At 43.7% G+C, this 22,314-nt stretch overlaps 1 protein-coding gene across 1 annotated transcript in view; it reads right to left on the bottom strand.

Annotated features, from left to right (window-relative positions):
- The window catches only part of LOC124000473 (protocadherin-1-like), a 144,531-nt gene extending 122,555 nt beyond the window's left edge, over positions 1-21,976 (bottom strand). The window contains exons 1-2 of the mRNA XM_046306846.1: positions 21,353-21,976; positions 308-1,129 (exon numbers count right to left, since the gene is read on the bottom strand). Of these exons, the coding sequence (XP_046162802.1) occupies positions 308-1,114 (807 nt within the window). The 5' untranslated portion in view covers positions 1,115-1,129; positions 21,353-21,976. The remainder of the gene's footprint in view (positions 1-307; positions 1,130-21,352) is intronic.
- Positions 21,977-22,314: the final 338 nt, after the last annotated feature.

Genomic DNA, 22,314 nt, shown 5'->3' on the forward strand with positions numbered 1-22,314 from the left:
ATTTCAGCTCAAAAACTGTAAACCAAAACACCCACTCAGGAAGAACATTTCCTGAGTGGGCTACTTGTTCAAAAAACTTTCAATAAATTGCATCTGCTGCTTTTGGCAACAGTTCAATAAGATGCCATTCTGAGAACATGTAAATTCAGGCATTTCATCATGGTAAAGCTTAGAAATCCAGCACTACATGCCAGATCCTAATGATTTGTGGATATACAAACCACTATGTCTTCTCATAGTAAGAGTTGTATAAATCTATACAGTAGCGTACACAACACACTGATCACACAAGATTTAAACGTTTTACCTGCAACACGGAATGTCCCACAGGGCTGTTTTCTGACACTTCAGCCTCATACGTGGCCTTGTCAAACTTTGGCGCATTGTCGTTTGCGTCAGCAACCACCACTCTCAGCAAGGCACTGCTGTAGCGCTGGGGGTTACCTCCATCCACAGCCTTAATGTTCAGGTCGTAACTGTCCTTGAGCTCCCGGTCCAGACTTCCCAGGACGATGAGTTGGGGCAGTTTCTCTCCCCTGTCCTCTGCCACTTGCAGGCCAAAGAGAGTCGCTGCATCTGGCCCCGCGGTTAGGGCGTAGTCGGCCACCCTGTTCCTCTCCGAGTCCCTGTCTGTGGCCAGGGGGATGGAGAACAGCGCCCCCATGTGGGTGTTTTCTGGGACAGAGATTGTGAGCACGGGGGAGGGGAATTGCGGAGTGTTGTCATTGATGTCCTGGACCTCGATGCGACCCTCGATGAGCCTGGGGCTTTGGTTGTGGATCAGATCTGTGACAGACACTTCAAACTCCAGGAAGCAGGGTTTGCCCCTGACCATGCTGCGGCAGGCTCTCAGTGACTCCCTGTCTATGGGAATTTCTGTGGTAAAGATGTCCCCTGTCTTCCCATCTACACGCAGGTATGGAGCGCCCACCTCTAGCTTGTAAAGGTGACCAGAGTCTGGCAGGCCCTGGTCTGATGCCAGGCTGCCTATCAGCGTGCTGGGCGGCTGCTCCTCCTGGACACGGTACAGGATACCAGCCTCAGCCCAACCACAGAAATCCAACACCAGGACCCACAACAAAACCGCTCCCATGTGCAGTTCCATGAAGTCCATCACCAGATTACTATCCTGCAAAGAAAGAGGAAGAAAAATAACACTTAAATTTTTACTTGGGCTTAAGGGTTTATCAGATATATTTAATGTGCTCTGAAAACAACAGTTATACATGCAGTACAACATGTTTTCTCCCAAGCACCATTGTCACTGTAAAAATGTTTGACTCTCAAACGTTTATATATAACAGGGCCTTTTCCAAAATGCAAATCTTTGCATTTATTGAAACACAATGGTTCAGATGTTGGAGATTTTCTCCTCATTTTAGTGCTGTACTGGGAACAAAAAGAGAGCAATGAACTGTCACGTTCATTGAAATGAGCGGACCAAGGCACAGCGTGCATAGAGTTCCACATGTTTATTAAAATGAAACTCACCAACAAAAATAATAAACAGCAAACGAGACGTAACGACTGGAGTGCTCACAGGCACTACACAAAAACAAGATCCCACGAACTAAGGTGGAAAAGTTTGATACTGTTTTCATTCACTAAGACATATCTTCAGCACAGTGCTGAGGATATCAAAAATGACAAAAGCCAGTATTGAAACATTTGATTTCCAGAGCTTACACAGAAGTGAAAGTAAGTAAAGTGAAAGAGGCCCAGTGTACATTACAGCAGCTGTACAATACAATGCAGATCCAATGCACAAGCCTTAAAGAGCTAGAAGAGTGTGATGGTTCAAGGTTAGAGAGCTTCCTAGACATCATTAAATGTGTACAGAAGCAGCTTGTGGACCCAACACCACAGAAAAGATCCAACACCGTTGGAAAAAAACACACATTATGTTTCTTAACCTCAAAGACATGATGTAACAACGAGACTGAAAGCTTCAGAATTGGACTGATCAAATACTAGAGCGATACTAGAGAGGTCTGTTCCACCCAAGACTCCAGGTGCAGCACCCAGAGTCTCCCAGAGGCAGCTGCACACCATTGTTTGGCTTCATGTGGAACATGTTGCAGATTAGCAGGCCTGGCCTACGCCTTATCACAAAATACAGCTTTACTTTAGAGCTGATGAGAAATCCATCCTACTCTGCTGTTATGGCCTGATTTACACATTGTAATGTTCATGTTTTATTTCTAACCTGCTATGCCTCCTCATTACTCACTACCCACTAGTTTAACTTCTGCTTTGATCCATATTCTCCAAGCTAAAGAATTTACTATTTTGGGGGCTGCAAACTTTAGACTTTAATTATTTTCTGTGTGAGAGTTCTAGCAGTGTATGTCAGAATTCTACACCTGCGTGCATGTAACATTGTTCCAAAGCAGAGCAAAGCAAATACGTGTTCAAACTAAACAGCAAAACACAAGCATGTATAGAAATCCAATTAGAAATCCAATTCTTCTGGATCCAATAAGATTGGAAGTGCAGGTTATTGATGCGCTAATTGCTTAGTTATTGATGTGTCCCTTTTTACATTTGCAGGGCAGCCTCCAATCAATGTGGATTGAATGATAGCTTGTGAGGTAAAAAAATGATTAGAAAGTACAATGTAAAGCACAATTTTTTAAAGCATAGACTACAACTACACACAAACTAAATATGTTGCAATCTATTGAGATGTAACATTTAAATTTAATCGGAGGAGATCAGAGAAGATATTACTTTTCTAGCCTGATATAGACCATGCGGTGACAATGTGGAGACAAATTTAAAGACAAAGAGAGCTAGGTAATCTGAAGTGCATTATCATCCTCCATATCCACCCTCGCTGATAAAGACAGTCAACAAGTTCAAAAGTTATGATCCAATACAATCTCCTTAAAAATTGTTGTCCCCAACGATGAAAATCGGGGAGGGGACTGTGGATCGGTCTCCGTTCGTCCCACCGTCCGTTTACTTTACTAAGGAGCATGATGAGAGCTGCAGTGAACTGAGCTACTGTACTCGAAAGATCTAAACAAAATGGCCTCTATGCCTTTTGTAGATAGACCTAATAGTAATCATAAACAAGCCTCATCGTCCTCCAAGTCAGCCATCCATTTGCAAACAATAGGCCTAATATCCAGAACGACAGTACTGTATTAGCTAACTTGATAATAATTCAAAAGCTTCTTGGATGACTTGTCTAAAACAGATCCAAAGAGATCTAAAATACATCCTAATAAATAAATACTACCCTCTAAATTAAGCTAAATCCTATAATACCCACCCCAATAAGTGTCAGGAGTCTCCATACAGTGAATTAATGTCTCTAAGAGGTCATTTAAAGTCTCCGTAATAAAGCACCAACCACACTTCCCTTTAGATAAGAGACTCTCCAAACACTGATTAGAAGTGATCACATCATCACTTACAAGGAGATAATTACAACAATAGTCTTTCAACAGTGTAAGTCGCTCTGGATAAGAGCGTCTGCTAAATGACTTAAATGTAAATGTTAAATGTACTCCAGATCAGGTACACAAACATTGTATTCTGTATGAGTGTGTGGACAGTAGCAACTCGGATTATAGTCACACATTCATTGTCAGATAGTCTATGGAACCCTCAATTCCAGATTAGAGGCTATAGGCTACACCAAGTAACAAACATAGTTTACTCATACCTATGAGTGGACTCTATTCCACTGAAGAGTCTAAGACTAGTTTCCATTTCAGATAAGAGTTTATACGCTTTCGTATAACAGATAAGAGCAGAAACACAATTACAACTCAACCTGGACTGCAATGAAGCGTGCTTTTGAGGGCCGCAGCACTGCAAATTGGGAGCATCCCTTCAACAGAGGGTGAGTTCAACAGCACTGGAATTGTGGAAAAGCCAGAGCGGGTAATGAGGGAAATGGCTTGTGTGATATTCACCAAAGAAAATAAATAAACAAAATCTCATGAAATTGTGATATTAAATTACTCATGCAGTTCCAGCTGTTTTACAAGTAAATATTAATAAAACATAGTCCCAGAGTTCAGAATCTGTTTAAAAGTGGATTTCTATCATATTGAGTGAGACAAAATATTTGAAGAAGAATATCAGCTACTCAGACCATGTTGAATAATTTCAACCATAGCAATAGCCATTACTGGGTCAGAAAAGCAACCCACAGATTCTGTGTGTTGAGTTGTGCTCTGAAATCATGTCTCTCCATTCATCAAAATGCCATAGAGATTATAACCTTCGGCATGCAGCGAAAAATTATAGACATGAAAATGATCTTATCCTGATGTTTGTCAGCTATTTTCATTATCAGCTGCAACACGAGCAGCTTTTATCAACAGCTTGTACAAGCCATTCTGGTGACATCTGTCTTCCGTGTGGCAGTGACCTTTTCTCTTCCCCCACAGCCTGTTCACTGAAAGATCATGATCATCAACAGGTTATGGGATGAGCCTCACCAGCTATGCATCATTAACTGACTCATCATTCCTCTGCTTCACAATGATTGCATTCCAAATATACAGTAGGCCTATATTGCTATGGAACTAACGGTTTTCATTCCTTGGCTTCATACCACACGGCAACACATTTATCTTTAAATCACCCTGTTACCTTAGAAATAGTAGAGTTTAAATCACTCTGTCACAAACACACAGTACTGAATTATAAGAATGTGTGTAGCTCAAAGTTGAGTAAATCAATCATTGAAAGATTGAATTACATCATGAATAAGCATGTCAAATTTAGTTTGTTTTCATATGGTAAGCCGTCGTCCCGCAAAGCCTTTCAAGACATACTGTCTGACATAAATATGTGCTGCAGTTCAGTGATGCTTTTGAGATGGATGTAAATGCTAAAACATTGAATGAATCAATGGCTCAAGATAACACATCAGGGGAATGGCAGTCTGATTGAATCAACAGGTTTGGATGGCCAGCGATGAAAACCCTGGCTTTAGCTTCAAGCTATACCCATACCTCACATACTGTATAATATGTACACAAACACAGAACTTTATCAGCTCATCTGACTCTAAAACATACCAGAAGCAGCTTACCAATAAACACATAAAAAATGTTTTAAACACAATGGTTGAAAAGGGAACCCAACACCACAAGTCTGTCAGTTGCTTCATTCAGGCTCCGCTTACACAGGCAGCCCAATACCACTATTTTTTTCCCACTAATTGGTCTTTTGACCAATCACATCAGATCTTTTCAAATCGAACCACCGACGTGGGCACCCGCAATTCACGAGGACTGTGTTCTCTCATTGTCCGTGGCCGACGTGCGTAAGTAATTTAAGCGGGTTAAGCCTCACAAGGCTGCCAGCCTAGATGGCGTCCAAAGCCACATCCTCATAGCATGTGCAGATCAGCTGGCTGGAGTGTTTAGGGACATGTTTAATCTCTCCATATCCCAGTCTGTTGTCCCCACTTGCTTCAAGATGTCTACCATTGTTCCTGTTCCCAAGAAAGCGAAGGTAATGGAACTAAACAACATTCACAAGGCCGCAGGGCCAGATGGATTACCAGGACATGTACTCAGAGCACGCACTGACCAACTGGCAAGTTTCTTCACTGACATTTTCAACCTGTCCCTGACCGGGTCTGCAATACCTACATGTTTCAAGCAGACCACCATAGTCCCTTTTCCCAAGAACACCAAGGTAACCTGCCTAAATGACTATCGACACGTAGCACTCACGTCCGTAGCAGTGAAGTGCTTTGAAAGGCTGGTCATGGCTCACATCAACACCATCATCTGAGAAACCCTAGATCCACTCCAATTCGCATACCGCCCCAACAGATCCACAGATGACGCATTTCTCTATTGCACTCCACACTGCCCTTTCCTACCTGGACAAGAGAAAACCTATGTAAGAATGCTGTTCATCAACTACAGTTCAGCCTTCAATATAGTGCCCTCTAAGCTCATCTTTAAGCTCAGGGCCCTGGGTCTGAACCCCTCCCTGTGCAACTGGGTCCTGGACTTCTTTACGGGCCGACCCCAAGTGGTTGAGGTAGGCATACAACACCTCCGCCACAGGGGTGCATGCTCAGACCTCTCCTGGACTCCATGTTCACCCTTGACTGCATGGCCCGCTCCTCCGCTCTCTCCACTGGCTTCCAGTTGAAGCTCGCATCCGCTACAAGACCATGGTGCTTGCCTACGGAGCTGTGAGGGGAACGGCACCTCAGTACCTCCAGGCTCTGATCAGGCCCTACACCCAAATAAGGGCACTGCGTTCATCCACCTCTGGCCTACTCGCCTCCCTACCACTGAGGAAGTACAGTTCCCGCTCAGCCCAGTCAAAACTGTTCGCTGCTCTGGCTCCCCAATGGTGGAACAAACTCCCTCACGACGCCAGGACAGCGGAGTCAATCACCACCTTCCGGAGACACCTGAAACCCCACCTCTTTAAGGAATACCTAGGATAGGATAAAGTAATCCTTCGCACCCCCCTTAAAATATTTAGATGCACTATTGTAAAGTGGCTGTTCCACTGGATGTCATAAGGTGAATGCACCAATTTGTAAGTCACTCTGGATAAGAGCGTCTGCTAAATGACTTAAATGTAAATGTAAATCACCAAATCAAACAGTGGTAGGCCAGATTACAAACAATGACAAGACAGCCTAAAGGGAGGAGGTGAGAGTCCTGGTTGTGCAGTGTCAGGAAAATAACCTCTCCCATAATGTCAACAAAATGAAGAGCTAATTGTGGACTAAAGGAGACAGCAGAGAGAGCACACCCCAATCCACATTGACGGGGAAGCAGTAGAGAGAGTCAAAAGCTTCAATATCCTTGGCGTGCACATCACTGATGACCTGAAATGGTCCCTCTTAACAGACAGTTTGGTGAAGGCGGCACAACAGCCTAAAACTGTTATGCAGGTGAAGGAGGACCCAAACGCGACTTAACAGAAACAGAGTTTATTAATGCTCAAAACCGAATAACTGAAATCCTCTAGATAGTAGAGGGGAAAACAACTGGAGAAGCGGCCACAGACTGCAGGTCGCCGGGTAGGCGCAGGCCGTAGTCAACTGAGACACCTGCTCACACGCAGCGTCTGAAGAAGGCACAAAACACGACAGGACAGGGTGATACACAATCACGGCAAAAACACGACAGGACAGGGCGAAACGCAATTACAGCATGGAATACAAAACAAGGAACCGACGGAACAGGAACGGATCACAAAGGAATAAATAGGGAATCTAATCAGGGGAAAGGATCGGGAACAGGTGTGGGAAGACTAAATGATGATTAGGGGAATAGGAACAGCTGGGAGCAGGAACGGAACGACAGAGAGAAGAGAGAGCGAGAGAGAGTGAGAGAGGGAGGGGAGAGAGAGGGATAGGAGGGAAAGAACCAAATAAGACCAGCAGAGGGAAACGAATAGCATGGGGAGCACAGGGACAAGACATGATAATAAATGACAAACATGACAGTACCCCCCCACTCACCGAGCGCCTCCTGGCGCTCTCGAGGAGGAACACTGGCAGCAACGGAGGAAATCATAGATCAAACGGTCCAGCACGTCCCGAGAAAGAACCCAACTCCTCTCCTCAGGACCGTAACGAAAAACGATAAAAAGGGAAACTAGGGTACTACTCTAAAAAAAAAAAAATGAGAACTAGGGACAGACTGAGACACAGCAAGGGCAGGGACAAGAACAGGAGAGATGCGATGGCAGGGAACAGACTGAGACCCAGCAAGACCAGGAGCAGAAGCAGAAAAAAAATTACCAGACTTCTTCTGCGCGCAGTCTGAACACGCAGCCACGAAACGGCGCGTGTCACGCTCCTGAGTCGGCCACCAAAAGCGCTGGCGAATAGACGCAAGAGTGCCTCGAACACCGGGATGACCAGCTAACTTGGCAGAGTGAGCCCACTGAAGAACAGCCAGACGAGTGGAAACAGGAACGAAAAGGAGGTTACTAGGACAAGCGCGCGGCGACGCAGTGTGCGTGAGTGCTTGCTTAACCTGTCTTTCAATTCCCCAGACTGTCAACCCGACAACACGCCCATAAGGAAGAATCCCCTCGAGATCAGTAGAAGCCACAGAAGAACTAAACAGACGGGATAAGGCATCAGGCTTGGTGTTCTTGCTACCCGGACGGTAAGAAATCACAAACTCGAAACGAGCGAAAAACAACGCCCAACGAGCTTGACGGGCATTAAGTCGTTTGGCAGAACGGATGTACTCAAGGTTCTTATGGTCTGTCCAAACGACAAAAGGAACGGTCGCCCCCTCCAACCACTGTCGCCATTCGCCTAGGGCTAAGCGGATGGCGAGCAGTTCACGGTTACCCACATCATAGTTGCGCTCAGATGGCGACAGGCGATGAGAAAAATAAGCGCAAGGATGAACCTTATCGTCAGACTGGAAGCGCTGGGATAGAATGGCTCCCACGCCTACCTCTGAAGCGTCAACCTCGACAATGAATTGTCTAGTGACGTCAGGAGTAACGAGGATAGGAGCGGACGTAAAACGTTCTTTTAGAAGATCAAAAGCTCCCTGGGCGGAACCGGACCACTTAAAACACGTCTTGACAGAAGTAAGAGCTGTGAGAGGGCAGCAACTTGACCGAAATTACGAATGAAACGCCGATAGAAATTAGCGAAACCTAAAAAGCGCTGCAACTCGACACGTGACCTTGGAACGGGCCAATCACTGACAGCTTGGACCTTAGCGGAATCCATCTGAATGCCTTCAGCGGAAATAACGGAACCGAGAAAAGTAACGGAGGAGACATGAAAAGAGCACTTCTCAGCCTTTACGTAGAGACAATTCTCTAAAGGCGCTGTAGAACACGTCGAACGTGCTGAACATGAATCTCGAGTGACGGAGAAAAAAATCAGGATATCGTCAAGATAGACAAAAACAAAAATGTTCAGCATGTCTCTCAGAACATCATTAACTAATGCCTGAAAAACAGCTGGCGCATTGGCGAGACCGAACGGCAGAACCCGGTACTCAAAATGCCCTAACGGAGTGTTAAACGCCGTCTTCCACTCGTCCCCCTCTCTGATGCGCACGAGATGGTAAGCGTTACGAAGGTCCAACTTAGTAAAGCACCTGGCTCCCTGCAGAATCTCGAAGGCTGATGACATAAGGGGAAGCGGATAACGATTCTTAACCGTTATGTCATTCAGCCCTCGATAATCCACGCAGGGGCGCAGAGTACCGTCCTTCTTCTTAACAAAAAGAACCCCGCCCCGGCCGGAGAAGAAGAAGGCACTATGGTACCGGCGTCAAGAGACACAGACAAATAATCCTCGAGAGCCTTACGTTCGGGAGCCGACAGAGAGTATAGTCTACCTCGAGGAGGCGTGGTCCCTGGAAGGAGATCAATACTACAATCATACGACCGGTGAGGAGGAAGGGAGTTGGCTCGGGACCGACTGAAGACCGTGCGCAGATCATGATATTCCTCCGGCACTCCTGTCAAATCGCCAGGTTCCTCCTGAGAAGTAGGGAGAGAAGAAACGGGAGGGATGGCAGACATTAAACACTTCACATGACAAGAAACGTTCCAGGATAGGATAGAATTACTAGACCAATTAATAGAAGGATTATGACATACTAGCCAGGGATGACCCAAAACAACAGGTGTAAACGGTGAACGGAAAATCAAAAAGAAATAGTCTCACTGTGGTTACCAGATACTGTGAGAGTTAAAGGTAGTGTCTCAAATTTGATACTGGGAAGATGACTACCATCTAAGGCAAACATGGGCGTAGGCTTGTCTAATGGTCTGAAAGGAATGTTATGTTTCCGAACCCATGCTTCGTCCATGAAACAACCCTCAGCCCCAGAGTCAATCAAGGCACTGCATGTAGCACCCGAACCGGTCCAGCGTAGATGGACCGACATAGTAGTACAAGATCTAGATGAAGGGACCTGAGTAGTAGCGCTCACCAGTAGCCCTCCGCTTACTGATGGGCTCTGGCCTCTTACTGGACATGAAATAACAAAATGTCCAGCAACTCCGCAATAGAGGCACAGGCGGTTGGTGATCCTCTGTTCCCTCTCCTTATTCGAGATGCGAATCCCTCCCAGCTGCATGGGCTCAGTCTCAAAGCCAGAGGAGGGAGATGGTTGCGATGCGGAGCAGGGAAACACCGTTGATGCGAGCTCTCTTCCACGAGCCCGGTGACGAAGATCTACCCGTCGTTCTATGCGGATGGCGAGAGCAATCAAAGAGTCCACATCTGAAGGAACCTCCCGGGAAAGAATCTCATCCTTAACCGCTGCGTGGAGTCCCTCCAGAAAACGAGCGAGCAGCGCCGGCTCGTTCCACTCACTAGAGGCAGCAAGAGTGCGAAACTCAATGGAATAATCCGTTATGGACCGTTCACCTTGGCATAAGGAAGCCAGGGCCCTAGAAGCCTCCTCACCAAAAACTGAACGGTCAAAAACCCGAATCATCTCCTCTTTAAAGTTCTGGAATCTGTTAGAGCAATCAGCCCTTGCCTCCCAGATAGCTGTGCCCCATTCTCGAGCCCGGCCAGTAAGGAGTGAAATGACGTAAGCAACCCGAGCTCTCTCTCTAGAGTATGTGTGGGGTTGGAGAGAGAACACAATCTCACACTGCGTGAGAAAGGAGCGGCACTCAGTGGGCTGCCCGGAGTAGCAAGGTGGGTTATTAACCCTGGGTTCTGGAGGCTCGGCAGGCCAGGGAGTAACAGGTGGCACGAGACGTAGACTCTGGAACTGTCCAGAGAGGTCGGAAACCTGAGCGGCCAGGTTCTCCACGGCATGGCGAGCAGCAGACAATTCCTGCTCGTGTCTGCCGAGCATGGCTCCTTGGATCTTGACGGCAGTGTAAACAGCGTCTGAAGTCGCTGGGTCCATTCTTTGGTCGGTTCCTTCTGTTATGCAGGTGAAGGAGGACCCAAACGCGACTTAACAGAAACAGAGTTTATTAATGCTCAAAACCGAATAACTGAAATCCTCTAGATAGTAGAGGGAAAACAACTGGAGAAGCGGCCACAGACTGCAGGTCGCCGGGTAGGCGCAGGCCGTAGTCAACTGAGACACCTGCTCACACGCAGCGTCTGAAGAAGGCACAAAACACGACAGGACAGGGTGATACACAATCACGGCAAAAACACGACAGGACAGGGCGAAACGCAATTACAGCATGGAATACAAAACAAGGAACCGACGGAACAGGAACGGATCACAAAGGAATAAATAGGGAATCTAATCAGGGGAAAGGATCGGGAACAGGTGTGGGAAGACTAAATGATGATTAGGGGAATAGGAACAGCTGGGAGCAGGAACGGAACGACAGAGAGAAGAGAGAGCGAGAGAGTGAGAGAGGGAGGGGGAGAGAGAGGGATAGGAGGGAAAGAACCAAATAAGACCAGCAGAGGGAAACGAATAGCATGGGGAGCACAGGGACAAGACATGATAATAAATGACAAACATGACAAAAACCCTCACAAACTTCTACGGATGCACCACTGAGAGCATCTTCTATCACCGCCTGGGTCGTCAATTGCACCGTCTGCAACCGCAGGGCTCTCAAGAGGGTTGTGCGTTTAGCCCAATGCATCACTAGGGGCACATTGCCTGCCTTCCAGTATACTGTATCTACAGGACCCACTGTCACAGAAAGGCCAAGAAGATCATCTGGCCTTCGAGGCAAAGTTCCTCTGTCCAGTGTCTGTGTTATTTTGCCCATCTTCATCTTTTGATTTTATTGGCCAGAGATATGGCTTATTATTTGCAACTCTGCCTAGAAGGCCAGCATCCCGGAGTCGCCTCTTCACTGTTGATATTGAGACTGGTGTTTTGTGGGTACTATTTAATGAAGCTGCCAGTTGAGGACTTGTGATGTGTCTGTTTCTCAAACTAGACACTCTAATGTACTTGTCCTCTTGCTCAGTTGTGCACCAGGGCCCCCCATTCCTCTTTCTATTCTGGTTAGGGCCAGTTTGTACTGTTCTGTGAAGGGAGTAGTACACAGTGTTGTACGAGATCTTCCGTTTCTTGGAATTTCTCACATGGAGTAGCCTTCATTTCTCAGAACAAGAATAGACTGATGAGTTTCAGCAGAAAAGTATTTGTTTCTGGCCATTTTGAGCCTGTAATCGAACCCACAAATGCTGATGCTCCAGATACACTACTAGTCTAAAGAAGGCCAGTTTTATTCTTCTTTAAATCAGTACCACAGTTTTCAGCTGTGCTAACATAATTGCAAAAGGGTTTTCTAATGATCAATTAGCCATTTAAAATTATAAACTTGGATGAGCTAACACAACGTGCCATTGGAACACAAGAGTGATGATTGCTGATAATGGGCCTCTGTATGCCTATGTAGATATTCCATTTAAAACATCTGCCATTTCCAGCTACAATAGTCATTTACAACATTAACAATGTCTACACTGTATTTCTGATCAATTTGATGTTATTTTAATTTAAAATATATATATATTTTTCAAAAACAAAGACATCTCTAAGTGAACCCAAACTTTTGAATGGTAGTGTACGTACATACTGTATTCTAGTCATGGCTCACCCTATATAATTACTGCTGTACACTCATTTTCTATTCTTATAATGTCCATACACAACATATATATATATATATATATATATATATATATATATACACACACACACACGAGTCAAAACTTTGAACACACCTACTCATTCCTGGGTTATTCCTTTTTTTCAATTTTCTATATTGTACAATAATAGTAAAGACATCAAAACTCTGGAAAAACACATATGGAATCATGAAGTTACCAAAAAAGTGTTCAAAATATAAATATATATCAAAATATATTTTATATTTGAGATTCTTCAAAGTAGCCACCCTTTGCCTTGACAGCTTTGCACACTCTGGGCATTCTCTCAACCAGCTTCACCTGGAATGCTTTTCCAACAGTCTAGAAGGAGTTCCCACATACGCCGAGCACTTGTTGGCTCCTTTTTCTTCACTCTGCAGTCCAACCCATCCCAAAACATCTCAATTGGGTTGAGGTCGGGTGATTGTGGAGGCCAGGTCATCTGATGCAACACACCATCACTCTCCTTTTTGGTCAAATAGCTCCTTCACAGCCTGGAGGTGTCTTTTGAGACAATGTCCTGTTGATAAACAAATGATAGTCCCACTAAGCCCAAACCAGGTGGAATGGCATATCACTGCAGAATGCTGTGGTTGCCATGCTGGTTAAGTGTGCCTTGAATTCTAAATAAATCACAGACAGTGTCACCAGCAAAGCATCACACCTCCTCCCCCATGCTTCACAGTGGGAAACACACATGCAGAGATCATTCATTCACCTACTCTGCGTCTCACAGAGAAGACACGGCGGTTGGAACCAAAAATCTCAAATTTGGACTGATCAGACCAAAGAACCAATTTCCACCAGTCTAAATGTCCATTGCTCGTGTTTCTTGGTCCAATTAAGTCTCTTATTCTTATTGGTGTCCTTTAGTTGTGGTTTCTTTCCATCAATTTGACCATGAAGGCCTGATTCACGCTGTCTTCTCTGAAGCATTTATTTGGGCTGCAATTTCTGAAGCTGGTAACCCCAATGAATTGATCCTCTGCTGCAGAGTTAACTGGATCTTCCTTTCCTGTGGTGGTACTTATGAGAGCCCGTTTCATCATAGCACTTGATGTTTTTTGCTATTGTACTTGAAGGTCAGTCAATTCAGAAAAGTTTCTTCATGTCTTAAAGAAATTTTGGACTGTCGTTTATCTTTGCTTATTTGAGCTGTTCTTGCCATAATATGGCCTTGGTCTTTTACCAAATAGGGCTATCTTCTGTATACCACCCCTACCTTGTCACAACACAACTGACTGGCTCAAACGCATTAAGAAGGAAAGAAATTCCATGGCTAGACAGCACATTTCAAGTCTTGCCGTAGATTTCCAAGCAGATTTAAGTCACAACTCAGGAACATTATGTGTCTTCGTGGTAAGCAACTCCAGTGTAGATTTGGCTTTGTGATGTTGGTTATTGTTCTACTGAAATGTGAAATCCTCTCTCAGTTTCTAGTGTAAAGCAGAATGAAGCAGGTTTCCTCCTGGATTTTTGTCTGTGCTTAGCTCCATTCCGTTTCTTTTCATCCTAAATATTCCCCAGTCTGTGCCAAAGTCAAACATACCCATACCATAATGCAGATACCGCCATGCTTGGAAATAAGGATGTAGTTACTCAATGATGTGTTGGATTGGCCCAAAACATAAGGCTATGGATTTAGGCCAAAATGTATATTCCTTTGCAGTTTTTTTTGCAGTATTACTTCAGTGACTTTTTGCATACACATGCATGTTCTGTATATTTTTATTATCACTGTCATTATTGTGGAGTCACTACAATGTTGCTGATCCATCTTCAGTTTTGTCCCATCACAGCAATTGAACTCTGTAGCTGTTTTAAAATCACAAATGTCCTCATGGTGACATTCCTAAGCAGTTTCCTTTCCTGTCCAGCAGCTCAGTTCATTAGGACGACTGCATATTTGAAGTTTATGGGTGGTTTAATTATTATCTTGACTATGTTTTAACATATATTCAATGTCAGATTTGATTATTTTTACCCATCAACAAATCACTGTCCTTCTTTTTTTTATATATTTTTTATTTCACCTTTATTTAACCAGGTAGGCTAGTTGAGAACAATTAACAAGTCAATAACACAATGAGGCTTTCTAAAATCTACTTGGTCTTTGTAGTTGAATCTGTGCTTGAAATCCAATATTTGACTGAGGGACCTTACAGATGTTGTTAACCACAGAGTGACTCCATATAACTTATGTGATTTGTTAAGCCAAATTTTACTTCTGAACTAATTTAGGCTTGCTTTAACAAAAAGGCTGAATACTTATGCTATAGTACTTATGCTCAACTATAGTTGAGTTAATTTGTAAAAATGTGTGGAATAAAATTCTTACTATGACATTATGGAGTATTTTGTTTAGATCAATGAAAAAATATATACATCTATTTCAATCGCACTTTTTAACGTAGTAAAATGTGAAAAAAGTTCAAGGGGGTGTAGACTTTCTGTAGGCACTGTATACACTATATATAGATATACACACAAACGTATGTGGACATCCCTATTTCAGCCACACCCATTGCTGACAGGTTTATAATATCAAGTACACAGCCATGCAATCTCCATAGACAAACATTGTTAGTAGAGTGGCCCATATTGAAGAGCTAAGTGACTTTCAACGTGTCATCGTCATAGGATGTTAGTCAGTTAGTCCAATATCTGCCCTCATAGAGTTGCCCCAACTGTATGTGCTATTATTGTGAAGTGGAAATGCCTAGAAGCAACAACGGCTCAGCAGCAAAGTGGTAGGATACACAAGCTCACAGAATGGGAACGTCGAGAACTGAAGAGCGTAGTGCATATAATTCATCTGTCCTCGGTTGCAACACTCACTACCGAGGTCCAACTGCCCAAGGAAGCAACGTCAGCACAATAACTGCTTCATGAAATGGGTTTCCATGGCCGAGCAGCTGCACACAAGCCTAAGAGCACCTTACGCAATGTCAAGCGTCAGCTGGAGTGGTGTAAAGCATTCTCTGGAGTGATGAATCACACTTCACCATCTGGCAGTCGAACGGATGAATCTGGGTTTGGCGGATGCCAGGACAACGCTACCTGTCCGAATGCATAGTACCAACTGTAAAGTTTGGTGGAGGAGTAATAATGGTCTGGGGCTCGGCCCCTTAGTTCCAGTGAAGGGAAATCTTAACGCTTCAGCATACAATGACATTCTATATGATTCTATGCTTCCAACTTTGTGGCAACAGTTTGGGGAAGGCCCTGTCCTGTTTCAGCATGATAATGCACAAAGCGAGGTCCAAACAGAAATTATTTGTTGAGATCGGTGTGGAAGAACTAGGCTGGGCTGCACAGCCAACAGCGAGCCAGGCCTAATCCCCCAACATCAGCGCCAGACGCCACTAATGCTCTAGTGGCTGAATGGAAGCAAGTCCCGTTAGCAATGTAGGGGAAAGCCTTCCCAGAAGAGTGGAGGCTGTTATAGCAGCAAAGTGGGAACCAACTCCATATTAATACCCATGATTTTGGAATGTGATGTTCGACATGTACTGTCCACATACTTTTGATCATAAAACATAATTACAGCATACATATATAAACTCAGAAAAACTGAGCTTCAATGCCATACAACACTCCTTCAGTGGTCTCCAACTGCTCTTAAATGCTAGTAAAACCAAATGCATGCTTTCAACCGTTCGCTGCCCGCACCCGCCCGCCCGACTAGCATCACCACCCTAGACGGTTCCGACCTAGAATATGTGGACAACTATAAATACATGGGTGTCTGGCTAGATGGTAAACTCTCCTTCCAGACTCATATTAAACATCTCCAATCCAAAATCAAATCTAGAATCGACTTTCTATTTCGCAACAAAGCCTCCTTCACTCACGCCGCCAAACTTACCCTAGTAAAACTGACTATCCTACCGATCCTCGACTTCGGCGATGTCATCTACAAAATAGCTTCCAACACTCTAATCAGCAAACTGGATGCAGTCTATCACAGTGCCAACCATTGTGTTAAATGACCTTATACCACCCACCACTGCAACCAGTATGCTCTAGGCGGCTGGCCCTCGCCACATATTCGTCGCCAGACCCACTGGCTCCAGGTCATCTATAAATCTATGCTAGGTAAAGCTCTGCCTTATCTCAGTTCACTGGTCACGATAACAACACCCACCCGTAGCACACGTTCCAGTAGGCACATCTCACTGATCATCCCCAAAGGCAACACCTCATTTGGCCACCTTTCCTTCCAGTTCTCTGCTGCCAGTGACTGGAACGAATTGCAAAAATCAACTATTTGAGCAGCTAACCGATCGCTGCAGCTGTACATAGTCCATCTGTAAATAGCCCACCCATTCTACCTACCTCATCCCCATACTGTTTTTATTTTATTTACTTTTCTGCTCTTTTTCACACCAGTATCTCCACTTGCACATCATCTGCTCATTTATCACTCCAGTGTTAATCTGCTAAATTGTAATTATTCGCTCCTATTACCTATTTATTGCCTAACTCATGCCTTTTGCACACACTGTATATAGACTTAATTTTTTCTACTGTGTCATTGACTTGTTTATTGTGTTATTGGCTTGTTTATTGTTTACTCCATGTGTAACTCTGTGTTGTTGTCTGTGTCACACTGCTTTGCTTTATCTTGGCCAGGTCGCAGTTGCAAATGAGAACTTGTTCTCAACTAGCCTACCTGGTTAAATAAAGGTGACATTTAAAAATATATATATTTTTTAAGAAACGTCCTCTCACTGTCAACTGCGTTTATTTTCAGCAAACGTAAATATGTGTAAATATGTGTATGAATATAACAAGATTATACAACTGAGACAAACTGAGCAAGTTCCACAGACATGTGACTAACAGAAATTGAATAATGTGTCCCTCAACAAAGGAGGGGGTCAAAATCAAAAGTAACAGTCAGTATCTGGTGTGGTCAACAGCTGCATTAAGTACCGCAGTGCAGATGTTACCCCACTCTTCCACCAAGGCACCTGCAATTTCCCTGACATTTCTGGGGGGAATGGCCCTAGCCCTCACCCTCCGATCCAACAGGTCTCACATGTGCTCAATGGGATTGAGATCCAAGGTTTTTCCACCCCTGGTCCACCCACTCATTCATATATCCTTATGTACATATTCTTTATCCCCTTACACTGTGTATAAGACAGTAGTTTAGGAATTGTTAGTTAGATTACTTGTTGGTTATTACTGCATTGTCGGAACTAGAAGCACAAGCATTTCGCTACACTCGCATTAACATCTGCTAACCATGTGTATGTGACAAATAAAATTTTATTTTATTTTATTTTATTTGATTTGGCCATGGCAGAACACTGATATTCCTGTCTTGCAGGAAATCACACACAGAACGAGCAGTGTGGCTGGTGGAAATGTCTTGCTGGAGGGTCATGTCAGGATGAGCAAGCAGGAAGGGTACCACATGAGTACATGCCTTGGTGTAATGCTCATTCCTTTGACAATAAACACAAATTCGACCATCACCCCTGGTGAGACAAAAGTGCTACTCATCATTGAAGAGCACTTTTTGCCAGTCCTGTCTGGTCCATCGACGGTGGGTTTGTGCCCATAGGCGACATTGTTGCCGGTGATGTCTGATGAGGATCTGCCTTACAACAGGCCTACAATCTCTCAGTCCAGCCTCTCTCAGCCTATTGAGGACAGTCTGAGCACTGATGGAGGTATTGTGCCTTCCTGGTGTAACTCGGGCAGTTGTTGTTGCCATCCTGTACCTGTCCCGCAGGTGTGATGTTCGGATGTACCGATCCTGTGCAGGTGTTGTCATACGTGGTCTAACACTGCGAGGATGATCAGCTGTCCATCCTGTCTCCCTGTAGCACTGTGTTAGGCATCTCACAGTACGGTCATTGCAATTTATTGCCTTGGCCACATCTGCAATCCTCATGCCTCCTTGCAGCATGCCTAAGGCACGTTCAAACAGATTAGCAGGGACCCTGGGCATCTTTCATTTGGTATTTTTCAGAGTCAGTAGAAAGGCCTCTTTAGTGTCCTAAGTGTTCATAACTGTGACCTTAAGTGCCTACTGTCTGTAAGCTGTTAGTGTCTTAACGAACGTTTCACAGATGCATGTTCATGAATTGTTTATGGTTCATTGAACAAGCATGGGAAACCGTGTTTAAACCGTTTACAATGAAGATCTGCGAAGTTATTTGGATTTTAACAAATTGTCTTTGAAAGACAGGGTCCTGAAAAAGGGACGTTTCTTTGTTTGCTATATATATATATATATATATATATATATATATATATATATATATATATATATATATATATATGCGTAACCGGCTGCAGGTAAGTCAGGCGCAGGAGAGCAGAATTGGGTAGCAAACGGAGCCTTTTATTATGGCGAACAGACATACGGCACTAAGAACAAGAAACAAATACGGGTTGACATAACCCGGCGCAAACCAGTCTGATGTACACATACACATAACAACAAACAATTCCACACACAGACATGGGGGGGAACAGAGGTTTAAATACACGTGTGCGGAAAAACAAGCCAAAACAAATGGAAAATATAAAGTGGATCGGCGATGGCTAGAAGACCGGTGAAGTCGACTGCCGAACGCCGCCAGAACAAGGAGAGGAACCGACTTATGTATATGACAATATATATATATATATAAACACATACACACACCTACACTACCATTCAACAGTTGGGGGTCACCTAGAAATGTCCTTGAATACAGTGTGGACATCATTAATGTTGTAAATTACTATTGTAGCTGAAAACGGCAGATTTTTTATGGAATATCAACACAGGCTCAATATCAGCAACCATCACTCCTGTGTTCCAATGGCACGTTGTGTTAACGAATCCAAGTTTATCATTTCTAAAGGCTAAATGATCTTTAGAAACCCGTTTTGCAATTATGTTTGCACTGTCACGCCCTGATCTGTTTCACCTGTTTCACCTTGCATTTCCTGACCCTGAACATTCTGCCTGCCCCTGACCCTACCTGCCATCCTGTACCGTTGCCCTTATATGGATTTCCGATCTCTGCCTGACCTGACCCTGAGCCTGCCTGCCGTTGTGTACCTTTGCCTCTGTTGCTGTAATAAATATTGTTATTTCGACACGGTCTGCATCTGGCTCTTACCATATCCTGAAAACTGTTGTCCTGATTAAAGAAGCAATAAAACTGGCCTTCTTCAGACTAGTTGAGCATCAGCATTTGTGGGTTCAATTACAGGCTCAAAATGGCCAGAAACAAAGACTTTCTTCGGAAACTTGTCAGTCTATTCTTGTTCCGAGAAAGGAAGGCTATTATTTGCGAGAAATTGCCAAGAAACGGAAGATCTCAAAGAACGCGTTGTATTACTCCTTTCACAGAACAGTGCAAACTGGCTCTAACCAGAGTAGAAAGAGGAGTGGGAGACCCCTGTGCACAACTGAGCAAGAGGACAAGTACATTAGAGTGCCTAGATTGAGAAACAGACGCCACACAAGTCCTCAACTGGCAGCTTCATTAAATAGTACCCACAAAACACCAGTCTCAACATCAACAGTGAAGAAGTGACTCCGGGGTGCCTGAGTCAGATTTGTAAATTGTATATATACACATTTTTGGCATTATGTGTGTATTGCTCGGTATTACTGCACTGTTGGAGCTAGAAACACAAGCATTTCACGCCACCTACAATAACATCTGCGAATCTGTGTACAGGACCAATATTGATATTTTTCAGTACTGATCAGATTGGTCAAATGACCAATTAGCTAAAACAAATATCTATATGCAGTCGACAGGCAGCCCAATTCTGACCCCCCCCTCCTCCCAATCACAGCTCTGAAAAATATATTGTGAAAAGATCTAAGACCAATTAGCGGAAGATCAGCATTAGATTCTCTAACTAAACTAATTCCTGTAGAGCTAGTTTATACACATCATGTCGATTTGAGTAGCCAGCCTATAGACTGTATATGCCTATTGACAAGACAACGATAATGTATTAGCTAATCACCAAGAGAATAAATCCTTACCCATACTCTGCCCATGTGTATTGTTGGTCAATATATGTGGGAGGGGTAGCCCCTATGAAGGTACAGTATGGACAGAGCATAGGTGTGAATCACTAATGAAATGCTTCCAGTCTCTGTAGAATAAAATGATGCACTGAAGAGCTGCGTCTTGAGTTATGTATAACAAATAATTTATTGTTAAAATTAGTTTTAATATGTGGGCTGGTTATCTTGATAGGCGATGTTAAACGAATATGGTTTGTATGTCTGGTCAGTATTTGCAGAGAGCTGACCGATAGGAGATCTCTTGCCCTCACTGCGGGAAGTGAGAGGGGGGTGTGGGGTGTGGGGGTGGGGGGGTAGAGTGATGACTCCATACCTTTAAGGGCTTTTAGTCACACAAGTGTCTGATTCAAGCTCTTGCACCTGCTTAATCGGATTCTCGGGAAACGAACTAATGGGGAGTGGTTTGCATTATCAATATTTTAATGTGTAAACATGTACACTATGTTATTTAGTGACTGACTGTAGCCTTATCTGTATAGAACTAGGTGGTTTACCAGTATTTGGTTATTTGGTTTTTGGACATAACACAGATGCTGACCTAAAAACAAATGTATTAGCAATTATGCCTACAGCAATTAATGATCTTAACATAATAACCCATTTAGAAATAGAGAAAGAACGGCTGACTTTCAGCTTAAACATGACATACTGCACAAGCATTTCTCATGGATGGCATTATTCTGGTTTAATGCAAATATATTTACCTTTGCCTAAGACTTAGAATCCTCTTCCCCGGTGGTCTTCCGCGTAACACAAAAATTGCCTGGGTTTGTTTTTCCTTCTGTAGTCCCAGAGGCAGGTATCTAACCCTCAAACCTCAGTCTCAATTAATGATTTCAAATACTGTTTCACGTAGAAAAATCCCCAGTTGAGAGAAAATCCATTAGGACCATAGATAACTTGTCATTTAAATTCGAGGAATTAATTCCCATGTCATTATGCAGCCATCAATGTTACCACTGGCAAAAAAAACACGCTATTCTTCTGATCGAGGAAAATACCACAAATCAATCTATCAATATATTTATTTCGTTTTTATAGATAGTCAATAGTAATGAACTCTTTGGGATTCTGGCCGTGACGTTCAATTGCTTTTCTCTACTCTAAAAAAAATGCACCTTAACGAAGATATGCGCTCATCTTTGACGATGGTACAAGTTTCTCAACCATTGCGAAATACAGATTCAACGATATTTTACGCGTATAACGCGTATAAAATGTCACTAATTTGTCTTCATCACAGAACGGAATATGTCGCCGAGAGGAGTAGCCTAAACGAAGCACGATTGCTATGAGAAAGCAAGTTGGGATAATTTTTCAGCACTTGCTCTGCTCTCTAGACCGCGCATCAGAGCGTAGGAGGAGGTGGAGCTCCAGCCACGGAACCGCTCTCAGCCTCAGCAACTTCTCATCCACATCACTTTATGCCACAGGCTGAACACTGGACAATGACTTACAATGGGATTTTATCAACTACCGAAATCATAATGTTGGAATTCCACACTAGGCTATATGTTAAAACAAAGGGTTGCTGAAATGAATTATTATTTTAGGCTACTTAAGCTCATAAGTTATTTGTTATATATTCCATCTCCAGAAGGATGTTTCTAGATGGATAGGTTCCAGGTGTGATGTCATGCGTCAATAACCTCATGATAAATGTTTT

The sequence above is a fragment of the Oncorhynchus gorbuscha genome, linkage group LG16 (genome assembly GCF_021184085.1).
Source record: "Oncorhynchus gorbuscha isolate QuinsamMale2020 ecotype Even-year linkage group LG16, OgorEven_v1.0, whole genome shotgun sequence".
Classification (NCBI taxonomy): domain Eukaryota; kingdom Metazoa; phylum Chordata; class Actinopteri; order Salmoniformes; family Salmonidae; genus Oncorhynchus; species Oncorhynchus gorbuscha.